The sequence below is a fragment of the Balearica regulorum genome, chromosome 1 (assembly GCF_011004875.1).
Source record: "Balearica regulorum gibbericeps isolate bBalReg1 chromosome 1, bBalReg1.pri, whole genome shotgun sequence".
Classification (NCBI taxonomy): Eukaryota; Metazoa; Chordata; class Aves; order Gruiformes; family Gruidae; genus Balearica; species Balearica regulorum.
This window is the reverse complement of record NC_046184.1, coordinates 119,186,356-119,206,840: the sequence shown is the minus strand read 5'-3', so window position 1 is coordinate 119,206,840 and position 20,485 is coordinate 119,186,356. Positions and strand designations below refer to the sequence as shown.

At 41.3% G+C, this 20,485-nt stretch overlaps 1 protein-coding gene across 1 annotated transcript in view; it reads right to left on the bottom strand.

The window, feature by feature from the left end:
- Positions 1 to 18,386, bottom strand: part of SH3BGR (SH3 domain binding glutamate rich protein) — a 30,659-nt gene extending 12,273 nt beyond the window's left edge. The window contains exons 1-3 of the mRNA XM_010307772.2: positions 18,204 to 18,386; positions 10,233 to 10,418; positions 2,753 to 2,833 (exon numbers count right to left, since the gene is read on the bottom strand). Coding sequence (XP_010306074.1) covers positions 2,753 to 2,833; positions 10,233 to 10,418; positions 18,204 to 18,248 — 312 coding nt within the window. The 5' untranslated portion in view covers positions 18,249 to 18,386. The remainder of the gene's footprint in view (positions 1 to 2,752; positions 2,834 to 10,232; positions 10,419 to 18,203) is intronic.
- Positions 18,387 to 20,485: the final 2,099 nt, after the last annotated feature.

Here is a 20,485-nt window from a genome sequence, read left to right as displayed (position 1 = left end):
TTCTCTTAGGCATAGAAAACTGTGCAACTCATCCCTGTTAAACGATGCTTTAGAAAATATGATAACCAGTACGATGGAGAGGCAACAGGAGAGAGAGGATGATGTGAGCTAATTGACCCTTTCTGAAGTACCAAAAATAAGTATTGATTTTCTGTAGTGTCACTGAGTTTTATGACCACATAACACCCTTTAATGATAAAAATGTCCTTGGTATATAGGAAAAAAAAGTGTGAAGATCTTTGCCTGACTCCCTCAGTGATCTACACAAATAGCATTTAGAGCTTTGGCCTTTCCACCAAGATCTGCAGAAGTTTCCATATGCCATCCAGGCATCTAAATACTTCATTGACAGAAGTCAGGGCTACAAAAATGCGAATATGCAAAATTGAAACATGCACTTTGCACTCAGCAGGCTGACGTGGCAACGGATTTAAGTACAAGCATTTCGTTGGCAAGTTGTAATTTTTGAGGGAGTAGTAAAAAGTTCCTCTGCTTGCTCTAGAAAATAGGCTCGAAACAGTCCTGGGTCAGGATCCTAGTGGGCTGTGCTGTGAAACAGCATCATGGTCATTAAAGAGCTTCTCTACTGCTAGTGCAATATGAGACAAAAGATGGATGGAAAAGGAAAGAGAATCTTCTGAGGCAAGAATGTAAAACATGTATCAGCTTCATATTAATCTTTATAATGCCTCAGTGGGGTAAAAACCCCTTGAAAGCAAAAGCTTACTGACTGTTTTGTGGTGTTTCCATGCTTTATACTTTGCTTCTTTTACAAATTATCACCACATTCCAGAAAAAAAAATCCAATTATTTAAGAAAGTATTAGTAAGAAACTCTGCCATATGTGTCAGCATCACCATCTCTTCCACACCGGACTTATTATTTCAGATTTATGCTGCTGGAAATCAATGTCATGAGCCACCCATTGTACTTCATGCTAAGGTTGAATTGACAGCCTAATGAAAGGAAAGCAGAAGCATACAAGGTTATTTGTATGACAAAGCACAGCCAGACTGTCATGCAGTGAAGATGCTGAGAAACACCTCTGCCAATAAATGCTAAAACACTTGTATCTGTCTCTCTCAAATTCAGGAAAAGATTCTAAAAGGGAGATGATGTAAATATACTTCCACTCTTTACATGAATTTTTTAAAAACACTCTCACTTATTTCCACTTTCTGGACTGAAACAATGCCCACCACCACCAATGCAGCAGTTAATCAGCATAAACTTTACTTGCTTGCTACCAGTAGCACTAACACTTATCTGCTCACCAGAATGTACGGAGCATATTATTTTCAACATTTACAAAGTTGTCACGAAGTAGAAACTGTAATAGCCTCTGCTGACAGCTAGGAATGAATGAATTCTAAAAAATTGCTACTTTGCTTCATAGACATGCTATCTAACAGAACCTTGCATGAAGGAGCAGATAATATATGAAGTGGGAAGATGGAAAAATGCAATTTTCTTTATCTCATTGATTCTCCATGTATCTTTCATAATGATTATAATGCGTAATACCTGCAGTCCTTTAAGCTTTTCATGGCTTTGTGGATATTAATTAAATGAATTCTCACAAGACCCTTGTGAGGTAGGCAAATAATTTTTATTTCCCTTGGTGGGAGACGGCACAGCTAAGGCACAAAGTTTAAATCACTTGCTCCTTATCGCACAGGGACTCAGTGTCAAAGACATTTATAGCAACTGTGGCTTTCCCCTGGGTATTTCCTCATCTGTACCTCTCAAAGCACTTAGCAAAGGCTCCTTTTTCTCTCTGCTTTTGCAGAAGAGGAAAAACAGACATTTACAACAGTGTTTCACTCAAAGCTGCTGCACAGTTTTGGCAGCAGAGTTGGACCAGAAAACAGATCTCATGCTCCAGGGCAGTTCTTCAGCCAGGTCACCACAATGCAGCAGAGTTCTCTGCTATCACTCTGGCTCATCACTCTTTTGATTAATTTCTTTTGTTGAATCACCCATGTTAAAGATGGCAACATTTGATTATCATCTAATGTGATCTTAGGATAAGAGAGCTGTAATGCTCTCAGTTATAAAACCTCTCATTAGAAGAAAACTCTGTTAAAGATAAACCACATTGCTTTCTGTAAAAGAAAAAAAAAACAAAAACAAAACAAAACAAGCAAAGAAACATATTTTTCTTTTGTCAGAAATATATCAGAACGCTCTCAAAATACAGTGGATGGAAAACAATGGGTAGACTTGCTGAAGGGACTACATGACATCCTGGGTAAGAATTTAAATTATCTCCTCAAGGCAGAGGAATCAAACCCCGTGGTCCAGCCTGCGGGTACACACAGGGGATGGAATGGGTCCACACCCCAGCCCCTCTGTCGGTGGCCAGCACAAACCCTGTTTGCTCGAGGTTTGATGTAGTCAGAGGGAAGTGAAGGTTTCTTGTAATTAACACAACCTATAAATTGCATTAGGAAATTCTGCATCATTTAAAAGCTGAACATGATAAAATACTGCTTTGTGTCAACAACAAGAACAACACAAATCATCAGCTGGAGGCATGGTAACAAGCCTGCAGTGAAAGAAAGGAAAGGAAAAGTATTTTCTAGTATTTACTGAACCAGCCACTTTTTTTTCCCCCTTAAGAACACTTTGCTGCACCAGCATCTAATATAATGCTTGTCACTGCCCTTATTTGACATGCTGAGTCACTGCCTCTCTTCATCTTTTATTAAAATCAAATAAATGGCCCCCATGGAAGGACAGCAGTGCATACCTTTGTGCCTGGAGGAGGAGCAAGACCCAGAAATGAATAAATAATATTTTCTTCTTTAGCAGAGAAAAAGGATTCAAAATCCTGAAAAAGGAACAAACAAACAAAAGAGAATTGTTAAAAAAGCACAAAGAGGAAGAGAGTAGCCCAAGTAAATCTTTCTTATATTGATGAGAATGACTATGCATTTGTACAAGTGTCTGCATTATCTATGCCGCAGGAAGAAAACTCAGATAAAGAGAGTTTCACGCTGGCTGGAAAAATAAACAAATGGGCAAATCTCTCCAGAGACTTACACTTTAATTATATCACATCTGTGTCAGAATCAGATAAAATTAAGCATCTCATTTTAATGTGCCTCAGCTGTACACACCAAAGCAAAGCTATTCCCATTAAAATGTTAAAATAAAACTTGCAGTGAGTAAGAACACAAAATAGGCCCTCAAAAACCCTGGACAGGTTTATGGCAAACAAAAGGCATCAGTCAACATAATAGCACAAGTGAAATGATAATGAGGAAACTGTTTATTTTAAAGAACAGCACTCTGGTTAGAAAATGCAGTTACTTTTCAGACAAACTGTGTTGTTCCCTCTGACATATATGTACCAGCCAAAATGTCTTGTCCACATGTGAACCGAAGTTATAAATCCTTATGTTATATGCCCATTTTCTCTTCAGTGCTAACATAACTGAAAAGACACGAGGGATGGTTCCTATCCTGCCATCTAGAACTTGCATGATCTTTACTGTATTCACCTGTACAACTTTCCTATCAATTAAGGAAGCTCTGCTATTACTAGTTTGTTACTGGGAAGTTCATAACTCACATCTTACACTGGTAGAAAATCAAGATATATTTAAGATCTTAACAGAAACTCTGGTCATAAGTGACTGGCCCACAACCACACAGCAGCTCTGTGTAGGACAAGGGACATGAAAGCATGTCTGCTGAGTCTAGACTACTGCCTTGATCATGTTATCATCCTCCCTCTCATCCCAAATAACTCCAGAAATAGAAACCTGTAAATAATAAGGTGCTGACTCATTCTTGAGACTTGTTTGTAAAGCTGGGTTAGGACCTGCTTTGTTTTATTGGGCTGTTTTAGTATTTCCAGAGAATAAATTATTGGCCAAGGGTAATCCTAGGGAAAGGTCAGAGCAGATGGTTTAGAAGTCACCTTAATATCAACAAGACTGGCATCAATGTTTGGAAGAGGCAACATAGCTTAACAGACAGGATAAATGACAGCCCATTTTACTGATTTATCTAAGGGACAGATGAGCTTTCACACAGACCTAACTACAGGCAGTGGGAACTGCCCAGTCTGGGAGAAGGCTCAGAGCACATTTTGCCCTGAGCAGGCAGAATACCTGCCACTGCTCCAGGCCACCCATTTCTGAAACCATCTCTTTGCTGGTTTCACATTGCTGTGGGGGTCCCCTTCTTATCTAACTCAGGTCTGCCCTAAGTATTTAAGAAAGCCAGTGTTTGAAGTCTAACCCATAAACTTGGGATCAATACAGCAACGAAGAACACAAGGATTTTCTGCAATTCAAAGGGCTGGAATTTGACATGGGCCTTTGACAGGCCATACGAACACAGGAAATTTGTGTCCTCCTGGATACCGCGTACTCATGAAACAGTCTAAGCAAACTATGGTACAACATGTCAATAGCTGGGAAACAAAGAGAAGACTATAACAAGGAAGGGCCATGAAGTGAACTTGATATTTTATATGTCTTGTTAGTTCCTCCCCAGAGGAAAAGCAGCAGACAGCAAATGTACTAAAAATCTCCAGAGACATATAGCCTTGTAGATAACCAGACCTGAGGTCACAAGCAAGATGTGTGAATGACCAGATGAACCCCTTATTAGAAGAGGATAGAACCTTCTATCATACCAGGTACTCCTTGACAACCGGTAGCGCACAATGACAACCGGTAGCGCACTAAATGTGGTATCCCACGGTAAATGGAAGGTGACTTACCTTGCTTACACTGAGGAGCAAGCTATTATGTATTTAGCATGGGGTTAAAGCATGACTATAGTGACCAAGGAACAGTTTTTGCATTGTACATTTGCACTCTTACTTTTCTTATGGCGACTTGTTCACATCTTCATTCACTGAATGACCAAAGATAACTGTTCCTAAGGCAGGCAGTAAGAAAAATAAGCAGGAACAATTTATTTCAGGAAAGCAATAATATTACATCTGTATGAGAAGACATAAATGGTTCAGGCAGAGGGTAGTGGTGTCATTTGTCTTTGGAACTAGTCTTTGAAAAATACAGTGAAACATTTTTTTTTATTATTTTTAAATACTCCCCGAGTTTTTCTTTATGATATGAGTGCATATGCATGCACTCTACGATATCATCCCTTCTATGACCGCTATGGAAATGCCAGGCAGCAAAACAGTAAACTCCAACTGGACGTCAGAGGAAAGTTCTTCCCCACACGAGTGATACGGCACCAGGTCAGAGCGCACAGAGATGGCATGACAACGCCATCCTTGGAGACTATTGAAACTCAGATGGCCGAAGCCCCAAGCAACATAAACTAACTTTAAAGCTATCCCTGTTTTGAGCAGCAGGCTGGGCTAAGACCTCCCGAGGTCCCTATGATTTCTGTATATTTGACGTTAGCAGCTATATGAAGCATCTAATAAAAATCTTACCTAATAATTCAGAGATTCTGTAAAAAATATGTACGTGGCTATTTTATTCTATGGATTTCAGTTTATAGAGAAAAGCACATATTTCAGCTTACAGAGAAAACCAGTAGTTTATATTCCATTTCTTTCCTAGTTTTCTAGGGTTTTTTGTTAAGCAAAAGCAAAGACAGGAGCAACAGAGTGCTCAATATATTTAGAAAGTGACACAGATGCAGACATCTGTCTAGACATGAGCAAAGAAGCAGATTAAGAAAAAGATCAAATAAGAACATAATTGCCAACACTGATGGATTAGAATGGATACTTGAAATAGCCAGGCACACAAAATGAATCCATTTCTAATCTGTTTCTTCAAGTGGCAATACCAAAGATCTGAAAGAAAAATAAGATTCAAACTATTTATAAGACAGACTTAAGCTTCTCTGCCCTCATGGAAAAGCTGCTCCCAGTTGTTGTATTTTCATAAATGCATCCATAAGAAACCTCCATTTTACAGTACAAGTTAGGAAGTGAAGCAGCTCTTCAGGGTCAGCCAGAAGATGCAGATGCTTTTACATATCAGCAGAAATGGAGATTAGCAACAGGACTGCATTTACTTGCTCATTACGTCAGTCTATTCCAGCAGGAAAAGGAAGCCTCCTTACTTGTTTCCGGTATCCCCTTTTCTTACCCCCACCTCCAAAATTTCACTGAACTGCAGAAGAGAGAATTGGAGAAGATCTCAAAGAACCATTTCTCCGAGGCAGGAACCACTACCCTATACCTGATAGGTGTTTCTCTAATCCATTGGTAATGACCTTTAATGAGATAATGAGACAATCTCCTGAAAACTACGTATTTTTTTTCTGATGTCTGATTTAAACTTTCCTTGCTGCATTTTTTGCTCATTACATCTTGTCCCACCTCCAGTGGGTGTGGAGCAGAACGCAGAATCATAGAATCATAGATTCATAGATTCATAGAATTATAGAATCAAAGAAGGTTTGGGTTGGAAGAGACCTCAAAGATCACCTAGTTCCAACCCCCCTGCTATGGGCAGGGACACCCTCCACTAGACCAGGTTGCCCAAAGCCCCATCCAACCTGGCCTTGAACACTTCCAGGGAGGGGGCATCTACAACTTCTCTGGGCTAACCTGTTCCAGTGCCTCACCACCCTCACAGTAAAGAATTTCTTCCTTATATCTAGTCTACATCTACCCTCTTTCAGTTTAAACGCATTACCCCTTGTCCTATCACTACCTGCCCCTGTAAACAGTTCCTCTCCAGATTTCTTGTAGGCCCCCTTCAAGTACTGGAAGGCTGCTCTAAGGTCTCCCCAGAGCCTTCTTTTCTCCAGGCTGAACAGCCCCAACTCTCTCAGCCTGTCCTCATGGGAGAGGTGCTCCAGCCCTCTGATCAACTTTATGGCCCTCCTCTGGACTCGCTCCAACAGCTCAATGTCTCTCCTGTACTGGGTCCCCCAGAGCTGGACACAGTACTCCAGGTGGGGTCTCACGAGATTGGACTAGAGGGGAAGAATCACCTCTCTCGACCTGCTGCCAGTCACACTTCTTTTGATACGGTTGGCTTTCTGGGCTGCAAGTGCACATTGCCAGTTCATGTTGAGCTTTTCACCACCAATACCCTGAGGAACACCACTCGTCACTGATCTTCATTTGGACACTGAGCCATTGACCGCAACTCTAAGTGTGACCATCCAGCCAATTCCTTATCCATGGAGTAGTCCATCTGTCAAATCCATGTCTCACCAATTTAGAGACAAGGATGTCGTGCAGGACAGTGTCAAATGCTTTGCACAAGTCCAGGTAGATGACATCAGTTGCACTTCCCTTATCCACCAACACTGTAACCCCGTCACAGAAGGCCACCAAACTTGTTAGGCACGATTTGCCCTTAATGAAAAATCCTAGAAGACAGGATAATTTGGGTGGGAAGAGACCTCAGAAGATCTAGTCCAACCTCCTGCTCTTAGCAGGGTCAATACTTAATTCAGGCTAATAATGAATTCATTTTCACTGCAGCCCTTAAAATATATGAAGGTTGTCATGTCTCTCTCCAAATCTCTCTTTCTCAGGGTGAGGAAGGAAACCTTTTATCTTGAATTTTCATCTTCCAAGGCCAGTGCTCCCAGGCCAGCATGCTGCTAATGTGTATATACATGCACACATGTGAATGGGAATCAAACATACAGGACAATCAACAGGAAAGGAAGTGAGAGAAAAGAGTGATCTCAGAAAGGAGAATGAGCAGAAATGAAATGTAACAAGTTTGACCTAAAAACAAAGGACTACCTGGGAATGAGGAAAGAAAAGCATTAGTAGGAAGGAGAAAGAGAAAATGTCCTACAAAAAAAAGAGATGCAAAGAGCTTGACTTGTTTAGCAAAGCAAAATGAAGATTAATAGAGGATATGGTTCCCATTTACAACTACATTGGACTAGAGGTGTTTAAGCTAAAGAGTGATTTTGGCATACTAGGAAATGGGTATAAACTGGCTGCATATACCCAAGCCACAAATTTGAAGGTTTCTAGATGTCATGAGGCTGAGACCCTTGAAGACTGTAGTAACACAAGCAACATATTTTAAAGGGACTTTCATGAATTCAGGATACTGGACTGGAGTCCATGACTCAGACAGACCTTTGCAATTCTCAGCCCTATTTTTAATAAAGTGGCTGGGGACAAGGGAAGTGGGACACAGGGGAAGACTTAAGATATATCACGTAAACCTTAAACAGCATAAACCAGTTCCAGATTTCAGAATGATGGATCTGTTGGACCTGCACAGGTTATGCAGGGAAGCAGAATGCAAATCCCCAGCTTTATATCGTAGACATGTTGCAGAAGACATCATGTCACTTGGAGGAATTTTGCACCAGTTTGCAGGCCCTGGCCATGTTCTTAACCAGCCCACATAATCCCACTTCACACTTACTGTGCAGCTCCCTTAAGGCACCTTCCACTGAGGAGAAGGGTAAAGCTCGTATACTGATGTATACTGATGTCCTTACCTTATTTATTTGGAAATAATGATGCTATAAATTAATCTTCATTATGCACCCACTGGGATCATTAGCTATGAACTTTGAGAGCTGGGTACACTAGAATTCTGGAGACTTACAGACTAATTGTAAATTTGATTTAGTTTTTAAATCAGTAGCTGCAACCAATTTCTGGACCCCTTTCCACATGGAGGTGTCTTTGCAAAGGAGTCTTTCTTAGCTTAAATTTATTTCAAAATGTAGATTATTTGTCTTCCTGAAATAGCTTCAGACATGGAGTTAAAACTGTATATTTATCATTTACTGGAAAGGCTGACCAGCTGCAACACTTTGTAAGGCAATTACTCTTTAATTCACTATACAACCTCTCCAAGGAATATAAAAAATATTTATTGCAACATTGGCTGCCACAAAATCCAGAGTAAGATATATCAAATTATACTTTTTATTGGTGCAGACTGGATGTTGAAATGCACATGAACTCTAACCGACTAAGTTCTCTTTCAAGATTCCTTTGAGAAAGTGAGGAAACAATTGCACTCTGTTATTCATACTAGCAACTTTTGCTCTGAGAGCACTGAAGTTAATTCTGAAAACTTAGTGGCATGTAAATCCCTTCTCTCTCAAAACAACCTTTGCAGTAGTTCACACTGGATTTGTGGAGTAACTTAAAACTGGGCTCACTATGTCATCTGCGTTTCAGAGTACTTTGCAAGTTCATTTCAGCGATCGTATCAAAGTACTTTCCAGATTATGTATTTCCATCCAGACTATGAGAAAAAAACTGTCTTAGATATCTCTTTTGATTCACGATCCTAATATTCATGCTGGTACAGTATTATCTATCATTGATTTGAACAAACTCTCTCAAGAGAAATAACCTGTTACAGGCATATATGAAAATATAAAAGCATTTGATGAGCATTACAATTTCTGTTATGAAGAGTTGGATATTTATCGAATAAGCAATATAATTTAAATAATTTAAACCACATACTAGAACTATTTCAGTCAACTATAATTCCTATTTATTTCTATAGTATAATGGAAAAGAAAGATTCCTGTTCACAGCCCCTGGTGCCTCAGACATCTATTTGACTTCCTAGCAGCCCAGATGAGTCTGCGTCAAACAAAGTATCAACACTCACCAAGCAAAACTAACTGAAAGTTCAAGAAGGAAAGTGCAATACAGCTAGAGATAGCAGATCAACCTTGCTATAAACCCCACCAGTCTTGAGTAGCTCTGTATTGTCAAACCGCGGAATTAAGCATTTACTATGCCAAGTGCAGCTGAGCTGTCCTCATAGTCTACATTTGGTTATCCTGAGATATTGTGTGAAGAAGCCATAGTATCACCTAGGCAGTACTGCCTATGGTCTGCAGGAGCTAAAGTGAGAGTGGAGGCAGAAAGCCAACAGCCGGACAACGTGTGAGTGAGCCACACAGCAGGAGGTAGGAGAATGTGAGAGGAAAACACAGAGCTCCTCACACGCGGCAAACTCCACGCCTTGTAGTCAGCTCTGGGTCTTGCATAGGCTCTGGGTCTGCAGGGGATAATCCATATAGTCTGTTAAGCAGAGTTTCTCTAGTCAGTTTTCCCTCCAGGTGTATTTTTCTCTTAAAAAGGAATAATCTCTTGTTTCATTGCTTTTCTGTGCCTAAAAAATGCTTTCAAAGAATTGTTCTTTCAAAGTGAATCTCAGATTGTCTTAAGGAGTTTGTTTGACACTTCCCACTAAGGGAAGGGTCACTTTCTGTGAAAGAAGACTCTCTGGAGGTATTTAAATTTCCAAACAGCTTCTTACCCCACAGTACCGCTCCTCGTTGAAGATCTGTGGAGGGAGGGGAATTCCATTTTGAGGCTTTTTTTCACCCGGGACATTCTCTCTCATCCATTTCCTATTGTCTTCATCACCTGCTATGTCCATTTGCTGAAAGTCAATCTTGTTGGCCTCTAAAAAGCCCACTACTTCTTGCTGTTTCTTTTTGATCTGGTTAGGAAAGAGGAAAAACAGAATTTCTTCTTTAGAAAGAAAATTGTTTTCTAAAAGCAATTGCTATTACAAGCAGAACTAATGCAAGGATGTCAAGTGGGATCCACTACTCCAGTAGCCCCCAAATTTTTTTTGAAGCTGAGATTTGACACAGATTCTCAGCACCCAAAGCACCGCCATTACTTCCCTCCCCCACCCCCCACCACCAGCTTCTTTCTTTCCTCCCTGGAAGCAGTGATATCTCCATCTAAGAAACAAGGCTCAGCACGAAGCCTCCTACTCTGTTCCCAGATCTCTGAGTGTGGTGTACAGATACCTAAGCTAATCTTGCCTAAACTCAGCACAGGTCTGAGACTGTACATATTCTCCTCAACATGTAACAGTCTCCTTTTTAAACTCATTAAATATGACATTTAGCTTTCTGTGAGCCATGTGTTTCTCTCTGTCCCTGTTCTTTAATGTTAGGCATATTTAAATATGAGTGAAAGCTCAATGAAAATCCAGTACAGCTTAACTCCTGTGCTTGAACATTTCCCATATTACAGAATGATGTTCTAGTTGGACCGTGAAGAACATATCACATACAAATAAAACCTGTTATACACAGCTTTTGTGCCACCTAAAATTCAGTCATGGCCCTTATTCCCTTTTATGCTAATTCTGTATAGACTTCGGATGCAGGCTTCAAGCTTATAACTTATCCCTTTACTTTGAGGATGTAATACTCACTATGCTTCTCTACTAAAGGATGCTACTCCTAAACAACATTTAAAGCACTTCCCCATTTTGTGTATGTCTAACTTGTCTGCAAGGCCAGACTTTAGCCCTACAAGTACTGGAGCATTTGAAATGCACAGTTTGGACTGATCTGTAGACATTCTCTCAAGCTGCTCTTCGGTCACAGGCAACTAAATTACAATCTAGCACAATCACATTCCAGATGCGACTCTCTTCTCCTCCCAGTTATGCTACTCCATGCAGCAAGTTAGTGTCCTATATAGATGGTACCTAGAATGCTGTATCAAGGTATTTTGCTATAGGACAGCTAGATGCTCTATCAAGGCAATATTTACATATCAGCCATCATATGATTTGAAACCATGTCTTCCACTAGTCAGACATCTGAACAACTGAATTTAAAGTGACACCAGGCTAGTGTAAATCAGTCTGAGACAGACAATGAGACAAGAAATAGTTCATGGATTATGTATTTCTATAATTTAATGAACCTGAAAAGCTGAAGTGGAGTGATAGCCTATTACATCAGAAGAATGAATTTTCATGATTAAGGATAAAATTTCTATTTCTTGTTTAAATAAGGAAGTATCTATCTATACAGCTATGCTTGCTTATAAAAAATAACAAATATAAGACGCTGCACATTGTTATGACAACAACAGAGGTTTATGGTGAGCTAAAAAAAGTACATCACTTTGAATGGAAACACTAATCCAAAGTGTTCAAAAGCCATGCAGTCGACAGATATCGAAGGTGCTTATTTATATTCTTATTTTCACTTTTTAAACAGAGGTCATTTTCTTAATGGCTATTTAGCTGCACAGTTATTTGCAGAACACATTCATCAGGTTGCAGAAAGGATTGCTTGAGGGACACTTCATTGGAGGAAGTGGCAGCATAGTGTTTGTATAAATGGTTAATAAAAACTGCATGAGCCAGTACTAAGAGTTTCCCCACATGTTCTGAAAGCCAGTGTACTCAAGTGCTGTCAGCTGCAATTTCAGCGTCAGCTTGTCTCTTTGGTCACAAGCACTGAAGTAGATATGGCTCCTGGAACAGCTAGTGCCCCAGATGGATAGTGCCTCTGAGGAGATAATGCAAACTGAGCTATAGATTCTGTGCTCCCTTGGTTATGGCTGTCACTATAACTTTTAGAATTAAACCTGGATAAACAATTTTTCTGCAGCTTGAGGTTCATAATACACAGGAGGCTCGGACAGCACCAGGATTGAAAGCAAAAATTAGGAGAGGGTTGTGGGAAAAAGGAATGCTGAGGAAAAATAAAAAGTTATATGCAATTATGCCTGCATAAGGAAAAGGCAAGATGTTTCTCATTATGATAACAACAATAAACTATGCAGAAGATGTACTGTGTCTTAAGGCTTACAATTACTAGGGTTTAGGTAGAGCAAAAGACTTGGGACGCATGCTAAGTACGAAACCATAAAGCAAACCTTTGCTGTGGCTGGCACTAGGTAGCTGGGCAGCCAAAAGAATCTCTCCAGCAAACAACACTTAAAGAGGGACATTTTCCAGGACATAAGAACACAGAGGACATGCAAAGGTTTTCCCTTTGGAAATGGGAAATGGAAAGTGGATGAGATTGCAGGAGCTTGTTTGTGCCCTCACTTGTGTCTGATGGCATGGGAAGAATTCAGATTACTTGGGCATAGATTCCCTGGAAAGTGGTGGTGAGCAGGATATTATTTCACCAATGTCATTTTCCCTTTCAACAAAGCTTAAGTTCTACCATCCCTTGCTGCTAGTCCTTTAAAATATGAAAAAAAAAAACCCTGTTTAAAATAAATTTTATCTAGCTAGAGTGTAAGAGCTACAGATAATATTAGCTTCACCTCATGCATAATTAAATATTATCATCTATATCCTCACAATCCAGATCATTCATGTTGACCAGCTGCCTATGGCAGAAGCAAACAGTACATAGTCAACAATTTACAGCAAGAGGAACATTAATGTTGGTAGGCAGAGTTGCTGCAGATTCTGGTTCTAACACCACATGGACAATCTATTCCTGATAATTATTCTTATTTACCACCCTCTAACCTCTGATTTGACTTGAAATTGATTTGAAATTTTATCTCAGGTTTATATATGGCTAGATTCACATTCACGCGTGTCAACCCCCTATCCTGTATTTTAGAGGACATAAATCAAATAGTCTACATTTTCCTCAGTTTTTCTGAGACCTATAGATTTGAAGGTCAGCAAGTTCATAAAATGTCACCAAAAACACTGGGAATAAAAGGATTTTTGAGGTGTCCTAACCATGAGCAGCACCATGCAAGACTTCGGAAGATTTCCTCTGTGTGAGACATGAACCCTTTCTCCCATGGTTCATGGTACCACAGAACCTTGAAGAACCCATTTCTGAACACCTCTGTGGCTAGCAACAGAATTATTTTATTTTTTTACTGCTTGCTTCAAGCCAAGCATTTTGTACATTTTAGCGCTATAAATGTCTCCACTTCTGCTTGCCTTAATGCATAGTTCAGTATCAGCTAAGTTTGGAGCAGAAAGATAATAAAGCTGAAGTTATTTAAAATAAATTTTTGAATCATTGAGGGGAAAAATACAGAGTGCAGATTTGCTTTAAAGCCACAGTGAATTATATCATTCAAGCATCTGATCCAGAGCACCAGAATGTTACTGGGTTCACTGCATTCACTTTTAAAAACTATTTATTAAAATGATAACCAGTTGAAATAGTAGTGTGACTGTGTAATACATAGAATAGAAAATTTTTTCATTCTTTACTAATCATCCTCTGCTGATTTACACCAGAGGAGGCTGGGCCCATCTTATTTTGAAATTCAAAATGAACAACATGCATTTGATGGAGATCAGCCACATTGAAGAGAGCACCAGTACTACTAGGACAATTTTGACCTCCTATTTAAGCTCTTTAGGGATTAAATTAATTCTTCTCAGGAAAAACTGTACAAGGCTGATACAGAATTTGGTTTTAATAGGATTTTAGTGATATATTGAGGTTTGTGCTGGCTCCTTGCATGAGTGAGTTTTATTTTATATATACCAAAACTCATTAAAGGTTCATTGAAAGGATATCTTCCATCCATTTTAATCAGTAAATATAGAAAACTACTCCAGCTGAACATTGTGTTTACTTGGCATTGCAATTATGTATCAGTAATCTGAACACATGCTGCCTTCTGAAATTGCTATAGCTATACATACACTCAAGACACCAGAAAGGAGGAAATATGGAGGCATATTGCCATGTAAAGATGCCATACCCTTCTTTCCAGTATATGTCTGGGATCTCACTAACAGCTTTTGTGGGCTGCTAACATACAGTGGAGATTGGCATTAATCTTAAGCTTAAAACCTATTACAGTTCACTGGCATTAGCTATCTTTCTTAGCAGTAATAAACCACAATAGCAATGTTAGCAGCTCGGAATGGCCGGATAAAGCTTGTCCGTTGCTCAGCGTTCAGTGTGGCATACGTGTCCCTTCACTGCAGTCCAAGAGGAAAGGAGTTAGTTATAGCTGCTAGCTGGGAGGAGATACAAGGAATGCATATAGCAGAGGGAAGATCTCGGTTCAGCTAGTGCTAAATACATGATACGCTTAGTTTTCATTGCGTAAGTCATCTCTGAATATCAGTGTTTAATCAAAGTACACTCCTACAACTGCCTTGCTGAACTGCAGCCTATAGCTACTGAACTACTCCTATAGCTGGAGTGGCAACAGTTCGTGTCCGAGGCATACAAGGTGATGATGGCCCCAACACACACATACTGAATGTCTGCACTGGGATTTCAGTCACAAATGTCCCCAGAAAATGGATGAGTGGCAAAGGAGGTAGAGACATCACTTCTTTGGTCAACCAAAGGAGACCAAACCAGGAGACGAAACAGGAGCAAAGTCATGAGGTTATGCAGGGAGACAATTAGAAGGGCCAAAGCCCAGCTAGAACTTAACCTGGCTACTGCCATTGAAGACAATAAAATGTTTCTATAAATACATCAGCAGCAAAAGGAGGGCTATGGAGAATCTCCATCCTTTATTGGATGCAAGGGGAAACATAATGACAAAGGATGAGGAAAAGGCTGAGGTACTTAATGCCTTCTTTGTCTCAGTCTTCAGCAATAAGACCAGTTGTTCTCAGGGTACCCAGCCCCCTGAGCTGGAAGACAGGGACAGGGAGCAGAATGAAACCCCCATAATCCAAGGGGAAATGGTTAGTGACCTGTTACACCACTTAGACACACACAAGTCTATGGGGCTGGATGGGATCCACCCAAGGGTACTGAGGGAGCTGGCATGAGTGCTCACAATGCCACTTCCCATCATTTATCAACAGTCCTGGCTAACCAGGGAGGTCCCAGTTGACTGGAGGTTAGCCAATGTGACACCTGTCTACAAGAAGGGTCAGAAGGACAATCCAGGGAAGTACAGGCCTGTCAGCCTGACCTTGGTGCCAGGGAAGGTTATGGATCAGATCATCCTGAGTGCCATCACGCAGCATGTACAGGACAACAAGGTGACCAGGCCCAGCCAGCATGGGTTTATGAAAGACAGGTCCTGCTTGACTAACCTGATCTTCTTCCATGACAAGGTGATCTGCTTAGTGGATGAGGGAAAGGCTGTAGATGTTGTCCACCTGGACTTTAGTCCTAAGCCTTTGACACCGTTTCCCACAGCATTCTCCTGGAGAAACTGGCTGCTCATGGCTTCGACAGGTATACACTTCGCTGGGTAAAAAATTGGCTGAATGGCCAGGCCCAAAGTGTTGTGGTGAATAGAGTTACATCCAGTTCGCGGCTGGTCACAAGCGCTGTTCCCCAGGGCTCAGTACTGGGGCCAGTTCCCTTTAATACCTTTATCAATGATCTGGACAAGAGCATCAAGTGCACCCTCAGTCAGTTTGCATATGACACTAAGTTGTGCGGGAGTGCTGATCTGCCTGAGGGTAGGAAGGCTCTACAGAGGGATCTGGACAAGCTAGGTCGATGGGCTGAGGCCAACTGTATGAGGTTCAACAAGGCTCAGTACTGAGTCCTGCACTTCGTCACAACAAACCCATGCAATGGTACAGGCTCGGGGAAGAGTGGCTGGAAAGATGCCTGATGGAAAAGGACGTGGGGGTGCTAGTCGACAGCTGGCTGAACATGAGCCAGCAGTGTGCCCAGGTGGCCAAGAAGGCCAACAGCATCCTGGCTTGTATGAGACACAGTGTGGCCAGCAGGATTAGGGAAGTGATCATCCCCCTGTACTCAGCACTGGTGAGGCCACACCTCAAGTCCTGTGTTCAGTTTTGGGCTCCTCACTACAGGAAGGACATTGAGGTGCTGGAGCGTGTCCAGAGAAGGGCAACAAAGCTGGTGAAGGGTCCAGAGCACAAGTCTTATGAGGAGCAGCTGAGGGATCTGGGCTTGTTTAGCCTGGAGAAAAGGAGGCTGAGGGGAGACCTTATTGCTCTCTACAACTACCTGAAAGGAGGTTGTAGCCAGGTGGGTGTTGGTCTCTTCTCCCAAGTAACAAGCAATGGGACAAGAGGAAATGGCCTCAAGTTCTGTCAGGGGAGGTTTAGATGGGATGTTAGCAAATATTTCGTCACTGAAAGGGTTGTCAAGCATTGGAACAGGCTGCCCAGGGAAGTGGTTGAGTGGATGAATACCTCCATCCCTGGAGGTATTTAAAAGACATGTAGATGTGGCGCTTAGGGACATGGTTTAGTGGCATGGAATTGGCAGTGCTAGGTTAATGGTTGGACCTGATGATCTTAAAGGTCTTTTCCAACTTAACGATTCTATACTTCTATGATTCTATGAGTCTATGAAAAGACTGCCAATGCACAATATATGGCAATTTATAAAGCTACTTGAGTAGTAACTGCTAGATTACAAATTACCAAAGCTGCAGTTTCCACTCCCCTCTTCTTTTTTTTCCCTTGCATCTGAGGTTTCTTATTTAAAAAAAAAAAAAAAAAAAAAAAAGGAATGCTAAAATGTCAATAGTAAATTGGGAGTGTCAGGCTTAGTGACAGGCTGGCAAGACAAGCTGATGAGAGAACTGCAAACTTCCTCTGCCATATTTCAATCTGAATTTTAGTGAATGACCCTTGGTTCATTTTCTAGAGATGATGGCCCCATGAACAGGGGGGTGTTTTGTGGAGCTTGTCAACTCTGGAAGCTTCTTAAAGACACGGAGCTGGTGTCAGAGAGAAAGAGATGTAGTTACAGCTATGTGCAAGCACCAGCCAGTTTGTTTAGCCATGTCACTGGGAGTGAGTGACTGCCAAAGGAAAACTGCAATCTGAGCTCATCTGGGAACTGGATATAAAAGGAAACAGTCCTTTCCCGGTTCCCACCTCCCACGGACTTCCAACCTCCCTACTATTCACATGCCCTTCTCTTCAGCTGATACACTATGCTGACAGCTACAGCAGTAGATCTCAATACTAAAAATCATAAGTATAGCATTTCAAGAGACACCCCCCCCCCAAAAAAAAAAAAAAAACACCCCAAGAAAAAACAAAACACAAAAAAATCCCACAAAAACCTAGAGAAAGGGAGAGGAGTGGGAAAGAATTTTTTTCTGCATACCTTTCTTCAGCTTACTTGGGCTCCAGGATCTTTCTTAGACAGAGTTCCCCTTTTGCAGAAGCAGTGTCCTAAAGTCTCTTTTAAAAACAAATACCTTAATTTCTACTGTGAACTATCTACCTTAGCTTTTGTGCAAATACCATATCCACTTTTTCCTTCTTCAGTGAATATATATTGCATATACTTTTTCAAACAGAAGTAAATCTATTAAATGACAGATAATTTATATGTAAATGTTATAGCTGTAGTAAAACCTCGCATGCAAGCAAGCCTGCATTACTATGAATTCTCTACATCTTGAGTAGCTTTCAAGACTAAGGTGCACAATGCAGACTACAAGAAATTCAGTGGGTTTTTTTCTCTATACAAACTCAGGTTGTCCTGGGATCTTCTAGGCTAATTTACCAACCAGATCCCAGCAGAAAGAGGAGTATGTTAAATAAGACACCTACCGCTGTAGACCCCGAAGATGTGGCTACAAAGACTTTGATCACCATGTTGACAGTGATGAAAATGAATCAGCAGAGCACGTCTGCTATCCACAAGTCACCACAGTCCCAAGAGGAATCCGAGCGTTCAGCAGCTCCCGGGCTAAGCTGGGTCCTAAATGGATGCCCCCCCTCAGCAGCTTTGGCCTCTCCCTCTCCCTGTGGTCCTGGGTTTTCCCACTCCATTGGCTCTTAGGTATTTTGGGACGAGGGGCCAGTAGAGGATTGGTTAGTAAGAGGAGCCATAGCAAGGGGTTTGCACCTGCCCCTGGCCTTATTGCATTAGATTGACAGGGTGGCAGTCCAAAAAAGGCAAAGGAGAGTAGTGCACCAATGAGACAGGGCTCGAGAAATATTTGGGAGAGGGGGAAGGGACAAGTGAGAAGGGAGAAGGGACAGGGAGAAGGCAACGTAGTGCTGGGGGCGATCACAAAGCTGTGAGCTGGGTAACGTTTAATGTGGCATGGGCACTGTCACAGATACCTCCTGCATAAAAGGGCTTGCGCCCTCTCCCTGACCACAACAAGGAGGCTTGGGAGTTGTAGCTGCAAATTTTACATGATAAAAAGGGGAAGGAGGAATGGAAGGGCAAGGGGACCACAGATGTGGGAGTAATTATAGCAGAGATCATATTGAAATAAGCCTCGGTTACAAACGCTCTCAGCTTTAAAGAATTCAGATCATCATCCAGTCTGCAGGGCTCAGGGACTTCTCAGAACTAAATACATGTCAGTACACTTCCCAACACTGAGGAGGGTGATTTGGCTGGCTCTGTGTATCCAGAACCTATTGTATTTTCTCGTCCTTTTTGCATCATCAGTGAAAATTGCCAGGGCACAAGGTGCAAGAGAAGGTCCAGAATACTTGGCAAAAAATATCCCATTCTACTGTGTTATCCAGGATGTTCTTTTTCCATCTGGTTGTCGCCTTCTACCCCAGAGATGGTGACAATTCAGCGGCTGCCTGCAAGTATTTGCTTAAGGAGGTCTCTGAGCATGAGAGGTATTTTAAGAATGTTAAACGGTAACAGATTACTTTCAAATTTTAAGGGCCAAGTTTGTTTCTGCTGTAAGCAACATGCCACTGAGCTCAGTAAAGCTGACCCTATGTCAGAGGTGAAACTGGCCTAGGTTTTAGAAAGTGCTGACACACATTTCAAACATTGAGATTGAATATAGTAGTGTCGAATCCTGAAAATACTTAGAATTGAATGCAATACTTTATTTCAAGGATTTGTTAGGTAAGACCTAATGCACAATAGTAAAGATGGTCTCAAAAGTAAGTTTTTTGTCTGTGCAAACCATTGTGTGAAGCTGGAAATGTAGTATTCCATGTATGGAACAGGGATCCTGAAAAACCTCACTGAAAACTAAAAATAACAGTAAGGGTAGTTTGCACTGTTTACTGCGGCTCACCATCTGTCATTTCTTTCTTCTTTTCAGAGGCAATAGGAGGTCCAGCAAAAAGAAAAGCCTGTTAGAATCGGGTATTTTCAGAGTATTTTCCTGTAAAAGAAAAAAAATCAACCCCAAACCTCAACTTGGTGCAAAAATATAAATTATTGCCAGAAGTTATTACACATGCTTCTTTCTCAGGAGATTGCGTATGTAGGTATAGCCTAGTAAATTCAATGGAAATGACTGGCCATTTGGAACATACCGTTTCCAAATTAATTTATTTGGTTACTAGTGCTCTGAAGAAGCACAAACAAAGGATGTAGTGGCCTTCAAAGCCATGCAAGTATAGCGATACTAGTAATTAATACTCAAAGCAGTAAATATGAGACGCTGGAACAGGTTGCCCAGAGAGATTGTGGCTGCCCCCTCCCTGGAAGTGTTTAAGACCAGGTTGGATGGGGCTTTGGGTAATGTGGTCTAGTGGAGGGTGTCCCTGCTCATAGCAGGGGGGTTGGAACTAGATGATCTTTGAGGTCCCTTCCAACCCAAACCATTCTGTGATTCTATGATCAAACATCCATGGTCAGGATTGGCCCAAAATTACCAATTAATGCTGTCTCCTGTTCTACTTCGCAGCTGAAAAGCCCACTGAACTACACAGGAAAAAACCAGGATGCTGCCCAAAGCCTCTGCCCAGCCAGGCCTTGGCAGGTGAGGGCTTTAGGGCACAATTCTCATTGTTTCCAGCCTTGAAGAAAAATATTGCTCCAGCTGCTTCCATTCCCCTTTTTCAGCATAAAAATGTTTCATGTAAACCCAAAGCCTGTTGGGTTCAGCCTGTGTGCTCTC